This window comes from Anneissia japonica, unplaced genomic scaffold, assembly GCF_011630105.1.
Source record: "Anneissia japonica isolate Jap-2015-1 unplaced genomic scaffold, ASM1163010v1 scaffold79894_len10661_cov107, whole genome shotgun sequence".
In the NCBI taxonomy this organism is placed as follows: domain Eukaryota; kingdom Metazoa; phylum Echinodermata; class Crinoidea; order Comatulida; family Comatulidae; genus Anneissia; species Anneissia japonica.
This window is the reverse complement of record NW_022691561.1, coordinates 1-10679: the sequence shown is the minus strand read 5'-3', so window position 1 is coordinate 10679 and position 10679 is coordinate 1. Positions and strand designations below refer to the sequence as shown.

Genomic DNA, 10679 nt, shown 5'->3' with positions numbered 1-10679 from the left:
TATAGATCTAGAAAACTAAGATATCTTACTTTTCTAGATCTAGAAAACTAAGATATCTTACTTTTCTAGATCTAGAAAACTAAGATATCTTAGGTCTTAGTTTTCTAGACACCCTATTCTAACAATCATATTTACAGTACAGTAGTTTCCTGAAAGTCGGGACAGCCTTCCGCAATCTCGTTAGCAAACAAAAATCTCCCGGAAAATAACCAATCACCCGCAAAATCATAATATTTTCATGCTTTTATACTACAGTTTTATAAATTGTCTCGCACAGTTACGAACGTTCATTTAACCAGAGCGGCCGAAAGGGATTGCTTTCAACTTGAAGTCCCTGGACTCTTGCGCTTGGTGGCATTCGCTAACTCATATACTGTAGTAGCCAGTCACAAATGCTGATAGCATTACTCAATTTCATGGCGGTTATAAGCATCAGAGTATTTTTTGTCACTGGGTGAACTGTACATTAAATAATGAATACCTAAAAATATGTGGTACTGTACTTATTTTTAAGTAGATGCATGTTTTTGAAATATGGGAGTTACTCAAAATAGGGTCTGCTGGGGTGAATGCAGGGGGTGTAGCAGACAGTGTGATTGCACACCCCTAAATTGTATCAAGAAAAAAATATTGTGTTGTTGATATGAAAATAATTGAAATTATATCTGCTATGATGAGAGTGCAATTTTCTAACTTCAGCCCCAACCTGTGAGGCTGAGGTAGTGTGGACTCTCATATACCCCACTACACACACCCCTTACCACCAAATCCTGCATTCGCCCCAGGTCTGCATAACCTCGTGGCTAAGGTATTAATATATTGAAACATTATTAGCTCAACAAAGGCTTTATTTGTATTTGACATTGGAAGCCTAACTGATCACTTCTCAACTGCATCCTCATCCGCCATTTCAATATCACACGGTTCCTCCACTATGTCACTATCAAAAGTCAAAGGTTGACATTCCATAGTTCGAAGGTTAAGCAGTACACATGTATGGGTAGAGTGGAATTCTGGGATACATATCAGCGTAATCTTCTTGCCTAAAGAATCTGAAAAATGAATGCATTTTGTTTAATAATTTAATTAAAGTTGTCCTGTACCACTTTGTTGAAGATAACCTTTTAACCTTTTTTTTTTTTTTCTTGTAAACAATCTTTGTTCTTTGCAACCACATTATAAATTCATAAAAATACACAACGTGGTGTTTTAGCTATTTAAAAAAAAATCTATATTCCACTCAAAATTCCGAGCCTAATAAATTAGAAGAGGCTTGCAGCTATATGGGACTTGCCTTGTCAAACCAGAATCAGTCAACAAAACAACAAAATTGACTTTTTAATATGTTCACTATAAGCTTTTAGAATATGAAATTTAAAGGAACTGACATACTATTGCTAAAGTTAGGAGTACTGTACAAATATTACAGCTGCTCTGTATTAGAATATACAATAGTATCACATTCTTATGCTAAATACTTAGTTTAACATTTAGCAACATACAGTACACTGGTTTTGGGATAGCCAGCCTCATAATAAGGATTAATAATTTAAAAAAAAATGATAGCTGTTCTTACCTGTTAATCTTTTGGTTTGAAACTTTGGCTGGTTTCCAGCGAAATAGACATGGGGGCAGGTGGTACAGATGAAAGGGTCATTGTTGAAATATGGATAACAACCTGAAAACACATGTATGAAATTAACAACCTAAAGACTCGTTGACACTGGATTAAACTTAAAGACGCATTCACACTGGATTAATTTTGGCCTCTATTAAAGTAACTTTACATTGGTCGTATTCATACTGAATTTACCTACAGACGCATTCAGATGCGATTTATTTTCACCTTTATTAAATTAGGTAACTTTACCTTGGTCTACTTGATTTAAATACAAAGCATATTTTTTTTTAGCATGTGGGTTAATAGCAGATAGTAGTAATTTTCTGCATGTGTGCATCTTTGCATATATTCTGTAAAAAGCTTAACTATGTGTAGCTTAGAAAAAATTACAGTATCCTAGTGCCACTGTTTACACTGGATTTTTCTTGCGAAAATGAGCCTGGTTTCTCATTCTGGACTATCTAGGGGTCCCCCAGTCGCCATCCCCCCCCCCCAAACCAAAAAGTCACAGTCAAGTAGTTAAAAATCACCTAAAATCACCTTATTTTGTGAATTAGGACCCCTCAACTGATCATCGAGCACCCAATTTACCTTTGCGCACCCCCCCCCCATCATCACCCTTATTTTAAGACTTCTAGATATGCCACTGCACGTAGCTTGGCTGTCATTTTTTTTTGTCAAGCGGAGGATTTACATGGTTAGCAGGGGTCCCAAATCTCCCGCAACACAAGGGAGTCTCCCAGAAATTGGGAATGCCTCCAGCACTCTTGCAAGAATCTCCCGGAACGTAACCCATCATCAGCAAATTCACGATATTTGAATGTCTTTAACCAGTGTTCAATACTGTATTATAAATTGTCTCCCAGAAGTCGGTGCCAATGAGCATCACCGTGTATAGCAAAATATGATCAGATGTGTTAAGGACGCTCACTTAAACAGATCTCCCACATGTGGATTCCTTCAACACCACCTGGATTAGGTCAACCAAAATTAATACAAGTAGACAAAACTGCAAAATATCGCCACACATAAATCATGTACTAACCTAACAAATCAGGTGCAGTTGGCGCCATATGTCCAGCCCTTAGCGTCGTTTCTAGGATCTCCATTCGGTCATCTATCGTCGTGATGCGGTAAATACTATCAACATTCTGCCCCGAAGTACCCGAGAATCTATAAAAGAAAAAAATAAAATGTATTGATACAACAAAGCTGACTTTGATTACAGTATACCATTGTAGTCTGTAATGGCTACTACAGAAAGAGGAGAAAATAAAGAATTTAATTACCAGAGCAAGAGTCTGCAATGGCCAGGTTATTTATTTGAATTGATATATTTGATATGTTTAACAAATGAAAAACAACATACAAAATCGAGAGCCACAGATCAAAAGTTATGATATCTGCAATAACCCTTAAAAATACAGGATTTACTTCCAGAGGGGTCGCAAGCTGGTTTGGCATCTCGGTTTGATAATCAGCAGTCAAGTTATGACTTAACAAGTCATAAGTTGAAAAATTTGTAAATTAGATCGGGTGTCAGTTTCCAATACCTAGGCATCCCCTGCCATTGAGCACCAATTAGCTGACGTCATCCAGGCCAAGCACGAACCGACAGTGCAGCACTATGGTCTACCGTTCTAGAGCCTAGCTGAATTTACCTTCGATAAAAAACAAATTATTGTAATCGCTGGCATTCTTCCACTTAAAAAACATTAAGCACCTGTATGTTTTATGGACCTTTCTATCATGTTTTGTTGACATGCATTTCGCGATCATATCTAGCATTCACGATGTCAGTAAGTTGCTGACTCCAACACTCTCGGTCGCCATCGTAAACATGTGTGCTCAATCCGACGACACTTGCGTTAGTAGTTTCGTTGTTGTGGTTAGGATTATTACATTGTATGTAGCACACTTTATTTAAAAAATTGAATTTTTAAATTATTATTATACATATATATATATATTATATATATATATATATATTGTAATACCAGAAATGGAAGAAAATATCGAACTATTAATAAATAAATACAACAAATTTGATTTTACTAAGTAAAATACACATTATCACTTTGTAAAGCATGCGCAATCTGACTTTTTTTATGGTAATAATTGGTCGATAATGACGTCATCATGGGCAAAGACCATTCGTAAAATGGACATTTTACTGTACTACTGTAAATAGAAAACCCCTACCTAAAACTGCCTATTGATGCCTCGTAAGGATTGGTTACCAGGTTTAAAGATGAGTAGACTTTCGCACGAGGGAACATACACCGGTGAAGGGGCTGTTGGGGGAGGGTGAAGTTAGCAGGGTCCTGCTCCCCTGGCATTACATCAACTGGTATAGAGCTCTAGGAAGAATGGAAAAGAGAGACAGTATATATATTGCGCAAATTCCATTAAAAAATATGTTGAAATGTACATTACAGTAAAATAGAGAAGAATACAAATTTATAATATAACAGAGATTGTTACAGTTATGGGAAGCTAAAATTCTTATAGCATATTGAAAAATCTACCATATTGCATCACAATAAAAGTTAAAACAATAAATTTCAAATTGGTATTGAAACTACAAACGCAGGTAAAAATTCACAATAATCAGATCAGAAAGACCGATTGCCTTATTAAATTACCTGTTGGCCCACAGGTTGTCAAAAGAATATGAAATGGATATTCTGGAATTCTTAGAAGCAGAGGCGGGCAAAAAAATTCTGCCTGCTCAAAAAATGTGAAAATAATGGTAAAAGTAAAATGATTTCCTTCAAATATGAACTACAGACAACACTAAAGTAAAAATGTGGTGGGCTTGGATAAAGAGTTATTCAATAATTATTACTATACAGAATAAAGTATGGAGTTGGTCATAACTTCACACTAATTTCTCCAGGATTATATTCAAGAAGGAATGGAAAACCTAAATCTCACAGCCAAAGAGATGCAATAAAAGCAATCAAACTGGGCATTCATTTCATATCTTTAACTTACCACCAATTGTGCCAAAATATCATCCAGGTTCTTGACGGCAGCACTGCTGATTGGAGATGTATTCCTAGTCAAGTACTTGGCCTATAATTACAATTTAATAACAATAATATTCAATTCCGATTGCTTTTTGCGAAAGGAGAAATGATACGAAAATAATTTTTCTGACGTATTATAAATACTGAATGCTCAGTACATTCCCATATACTTGCGAAAAAAATCTTGCAAGTGATTGGGGTGGGAACTGAACCTATGACCTCCAGGTAACTAGCCTGATGTCTTAACCACTAGACCACCGAGCTTGAGCTTGGTGGCTAGTGATGAACCCGATTTCCAAGTAGCAGCGGGTACTTCAATGCTATTCCAATGGCGTTTTGCATCAGGAGAAATGATACAAAATGATGTTTGCCCTACCTGATGTGTTATAAGTACTGAATGCTCAGTAAATTCCAAAATACTTGCTAAAAAAAATCTTGAAGTGAATAAATTAAATTCAACAACACCAACTAATAATGGCCTGAGAAATAAATTGGTAGAGACAAAAATAGACTTACCAGAGGACAACTAAAAATGCTCTACACTACAAAACACGATATCATGGGGAAATGTAACGGCTGCAGGTAAGATCAGGACACACAGCAAAGTCCCTATTTTCCAAGGAAGGGGGGGGGGGGAGAACCCCAAGAGGATTAAGTGACATAAAACAGACTGACACCAATTCTATTTTGACTTAAACTAGTTCCAGTTTGAATGAATGAAAATAGTTAACTTGTTAATTAGTGACAATGAAGATAGTAATAATAAAGGCAGTCATGAGATAATGATGATAATAATTACTGAAACAGAATTTCGTTCATGGCGTAAACTGTAATCTCTTACCATTGTCATAGCGCCTTTATCCTGATTTTTAACGCTTAGACTGTTACCGGCAATGATGATTCGCACAATGTTTGCAGTCATCTTCTGATCATTAACATCACCTAGGTTACCGGTTACCATGTCAACCATCATCTGTAGATTCATTAGGTGTTGACCTGCTTGGCCAACTCCTAGTCCAGACGCCAGCAGTACAAACCTTGAGAGCAAAACAAAAAACAAAAAAAAACAAAAAAAAAACCATATTACACTATTAAATTATAATAGATTGTACTTTACTCTCTTTAATTTAAAAGATAAGCAGCTTAGCTCAGTCAGCTAAACTAGTGAGAGACAATGTGTGTGCGCTGAATTCTTTATTTCCTTGCGGCCGGAGGGCGAAATGCAAGTTACGATAGCGCACCATCTTTCAGACATTTAAGCCAAAAGGACCAACTGCAAATAAGTTTTCTTCAAAGTTTTGTGGGTTATACCTGGTGTTTACACTTAATAAATTTATCCCTCCATTATATTTCTAAAAAAAGTCTAAAAGCCAGTGAAAAACTGTTTATAGTTTATTGGACACCTTTCACCTTAGAAAGTTAACAAAAATATAAGTAGAAATATAATTTAAGTTTACCTGTCCTGTTCGGGTGGTGCAGCAGGTATCTGTGCTGGCAAGTCAACAAATGAATACTCCTCCACCTCAAACTTACTTGAGTCGCCTTCTTTTCCTAAAACAGCTACAACTGTTCCTACAACAACAAAAAAATACATCACATGTTAGTAAGACTTAATTTTTTTATCACATCATGGGTTAAATGAACACATAAAAATAATGATGTTGATGGGGTGAATACACTTCATTCACAATCGTTCATCTCCTACTAGACACCCACTTGGCTCCCCGTTTCAAAATCATTCATCTCCTACCAGACATCCACTTGGCTCTCCATTAGAAAATCTGACTTTATTCTAAGGAAATGTAATACTTATAAACTAAAAAAATGATGTAAAATTATGAGAACCAGCACACTTATTTAAGAATGTATTTAACAATGTACCATATCCATTCATAATTTTCATAAAACTAATTTCCTACCAAATTCATCTTTACCAATTTGCATTTCATAAATTTAAACATTGAGATTAGGTTCATTTTCTTGTTATTTATTGTTGTTTAAACCATGTTGTTTTCATTTTATGTCTAATATCAGTCACATTTTCACTGGAAAGCTACAAGGACGAAATTCTGAAATACAATTTTATTTAATTTTGATTTAATACAGATTGAAACACAGACACTGCCTACTGCCCTAAGTTGCTTTTACAAGCATTTGAACAGCTAAGGTTTACGATGATATGCACTATGATAATTACACTGTGCTAAGCGCAGCTGTAAGGAGGTAAGGTCTAAATACAGACAGATATTAATAGACTGACATGATTTAGGTGAATCCTCATGAGAACAAAGTATCCAAGTGCCATTTTTGGGCATCTATACCATATGTAAAATTTACTCATCTGCGTCCTAAATGCATGGTAGGCGCTCTGGAGAATATCATAAATTTTGTACTATTCAAGTGCTATATTCGGGTATCTGTAAGTGTAAAATTCTTTAAATTATATGATATGGTAGTTTTTTAAATTGAAATTTAAGTGCCATTTTTGGACACCTATTAAATTAATTCATGTTCTTTTTTTTTTTGTTTGTTTGTTTTGTTTATTGTTTTTCCGCACATAAGAGGTAGTAAACTTAAGTTGAAAAATACAATATATTAATAGGTTATAAATTTTTAAAAAGTGGATTGAGAAGGAGAAGGGTGGGAGGGGGGAAATAAATAAATAAATAAAAGTGTGTGGAAAGAAATCAAAATAAGTTTAAAAACAGCATGGTCACCGGTTAAAATCAGAGTTACTGAAAGAAACAAAATATAAAATAAAAAAAGTCTATTATATTTTTGTTTCAAATATCAAAAGTTGTTTCATTTTCCAGTGGCAGATTCAAGGCTTCCCCACCCCCCAACAATTGAATAATAGATGTATTTATATACTAGAATTGAATTATAAAATGATAATTTCATTTACAAAATGATTTTAAAGTAACATGATAATTAAGTTTGTACCAACTTATAATTACCAACATGTCTCATTGTTACATGTCAATGTGTAGAATTTCTGCATTGGAAATGGCTTGCTACACTTTGTAGGTGGCCCATAATTATGATCTGATGCTTTGATTAGGACTTATTAACTGACAGTGATATTGTTGATAGCACTGTATGGACACTGTGCCATTAGAGAGTTGCTGTGATCTCGCTTACCAAGCCAAGTAACAAACATTAAGTGTTGGCATAATGGCTTTGTTGAATTTACTATTTATATTGGTCATTTATTTATTTATTCAACTGAACATACACTTTTGTTTCAGTGGCACACAACATTTCGGTGCGTTCAATGAGAAAGAAAAAAACAACTAAACTAAAAGAGACTAAAAGTTATACAAAACAATTATACAATAACTGTATTCAGTACTGTATTGGTGTTGAAACAAAATCCACTAAATAAAAAACATTACTGTAGTAATACTGTAGTAATACTATTTTTAGAGTTAACAAATTATTACGTTATTAAGATACAGATAAGCACACAGAAAAAAGAAACAAAATCAAAAACAAAATCAAAACACAACAACACAAAAGATTACTTATGAGGTAGATTACCTCATAAGTCCATTAACATGGACATTTAGGCTACAGTGAAAGAAATTTAAATAACAATAGTTATGTGCATACACTTGTAATGCTAATAGATTCTTTATTAAGAGGTTCTTATTGTGGTTCTTAATGAACCACATGGAAGCTGACGATAAATTTGGATTGAGATAGTTAATGCTGTGGTATTTTCATGTTAATTATTTGGCCCTTGTGACATGATAATGATGATAATACTGATGATGGTCATGAGAATCATAAAAAATAATGATGATAATGGTAATGAGAATAATGGTAATGTATGAGAATAATGGTAATGAAAATAATGATGATAATGGTAATGAGAATCAAGAAAATTATGATGATGATGATGATATGAGGATGAACACAGATAAATTAAAAAATATTTATGATTCTTTATAATTTGTTCACAATAATTTTATTTTGCCTGTAAAAATATAAACAACTAGGCCTATTCATACAAAAATAAGGTATGAAAAGGAGAAATCAAAACCCCCATTTTTTTTTCTTAACTTTTCTTGATATTGTTAAACATGACCATTTGAAACTTATTTGCATTAGGCTGCATTACTGCTATTATAACAACAACGATAGTAACCTAACTATTATAACAATATTAAGTAAATATTGTATCGTTGTCAATACATGTTACTATTTACCAAGTTTATCAATCAATCCATTTTAAAGAGAGAACATCTCTTTCTCAAAAGCATGGATAACAAATAATGTTAATAAAAAATACATCAAAAAATATAAAGTGCTATATAGTTGGATATATAGGAGAGTAGCTTAGATTTGTTTGGGTCATGATTTGTGTTTGAGAACCATTTTTATTTAGAACATTGTCTATGAACACTGTGAGTCATAAGGGAATTTCCACCAGTACTGTATTAGTAGAACATGATTATGTAGTGCATGGATGCCATTTTTCAACTGTTTAAAATCAATTTAGCCTTCTAGGTATTCCAGGTTTGTTTTTATAATATACTTGATTGATAACTGTGTGGATGATGATCTAATTGAGCACGATAGCATGTCTCTGAAGCTCCTAATGGACTTGTCTAGATCTACATGTACACCGGGCCCAAAAGGCCTACCCATTTGTCTATTGTCAACGCCTATTATAATTGTGATATTTTCATCGAGTTCTATAATTTCTATGGCACTATTGTATAGTTTTCAAGAATATACATTTACATTAAATGATGCACAGTCCCAAATAATTCTTTTTGAAACCATATTAGAATGTAAAAATGCTTATGGGTAGGAACTACAGTATGAAACATTATGTTTAATACAATATTGTAATTTCAATAATAATAATATCACTTGTTAAACTTGATGAGATCATATCACAACATTCATTATTTGCATGTCGGTACTCTGTATAGATGTTAGATTTTCATAAATTGGATTTTCTTTTTGGCCACATAATTCATTTCAAATACATGTTGTTAGCAATAAGTAAAAATCAATACATTTTGGTATTTTGCTTTGGCCTTGACATGATTCAATGTACAATTCATATTTATCTTATCTTATCTTAATTTCAGTAAACACTGACATTCTACTGATCACACTTCTGGTATCAACTCCGAACAGTTACACTTGAATCAAGGTAAGATGACTTGATATTACAGTAGCACCCCTCCTTTGGGACACTTCAATTCAGGGGACACCACAAAAAGGAAACTATTCAATTAAACGAGAAAAATTTATCTTTTAACTCTATGGCCAAACCCTATTATAAAGGGAAACTCTTATTAAATGGGAGGGGGAGATATCCTAAGTGTGCAAAATGGTCTAATCAATACTAGATGGGTGGCCATCATATTGAAAGTGCTTTTTTGGATTCGAGTGCCAAATTCTGACCAAACATTTGCAAATTTTGCATGTTTTTACCCAAAAATTGTATTTTGAAGCTAGTCCATTACTGGAAAATTCAATTTGAATATATTTGGTGTCACACAAACTAGTAAAAATTATCTATCAAATGATGTGTATGATGACACATTATGCTAATGGCATTACCCAAAATTTACCAAAAAACCAGTACTGTATTAGTAGAACATGATTATGTAGTGCATGGATGTCATTTTTCAACTGTTTAAAATGAATTTAGCCTTCTAGGTATTGCAGGTTTGTTTTTATAATATACTTGATTGATAACTGTGTGGATGATGATCTAATTGAGCACGATAGCATGTCTCTGAAGCTCCTAATGGACTTGTCTAGATCTACATGTACACCGGGCCCAAAAGGCCTACCCATTTGTCTATTGTCAACGCCTATTATAATTGTGATATTTTCATCGAGTTCTATAATTTCTATGGCACTATTGCTAATGGCATTACCCAAAATTTACCAAAAAAACTTATTTTTTATGACTTTTTTACACAAAATAAAACACCTATAAAAATTTCAGACATTTTTCATTTGTATTTTAGAGTTATAATATGTCTAAGGATCTCCTG

The 10679-nt window shown here is 33.7% G+C and overlaps 1 protein-coding gene across 1 annotated transcript; it reads right to left on the bottom strand.

Annotated features, from left to right (window-relative positions):
• Positions 1-120: 120 nt before the first annotated feature.
• LOC117100065 (DNA polymerase delta subunit 2-like) lies at positions 121-6225 on the bottom strand (the record flags this gene model as incomplete). The annotated part of the gene is given in 7 exon segments (XM_033239615.1): positions 121-1052; positions 1577-1678; positions 2667-2794; positions 3824-3981; positions 4619-4699; positions 5495-5690; positions 6111-6225. Coding segments are annotated over 7 exon segments (953 nt in total), but the record flags the coding sequence as incomplete, so codon positions are not given.
• Between the last annotated feature and the right edge of the window lie 4454 nt (positions 6226-10679).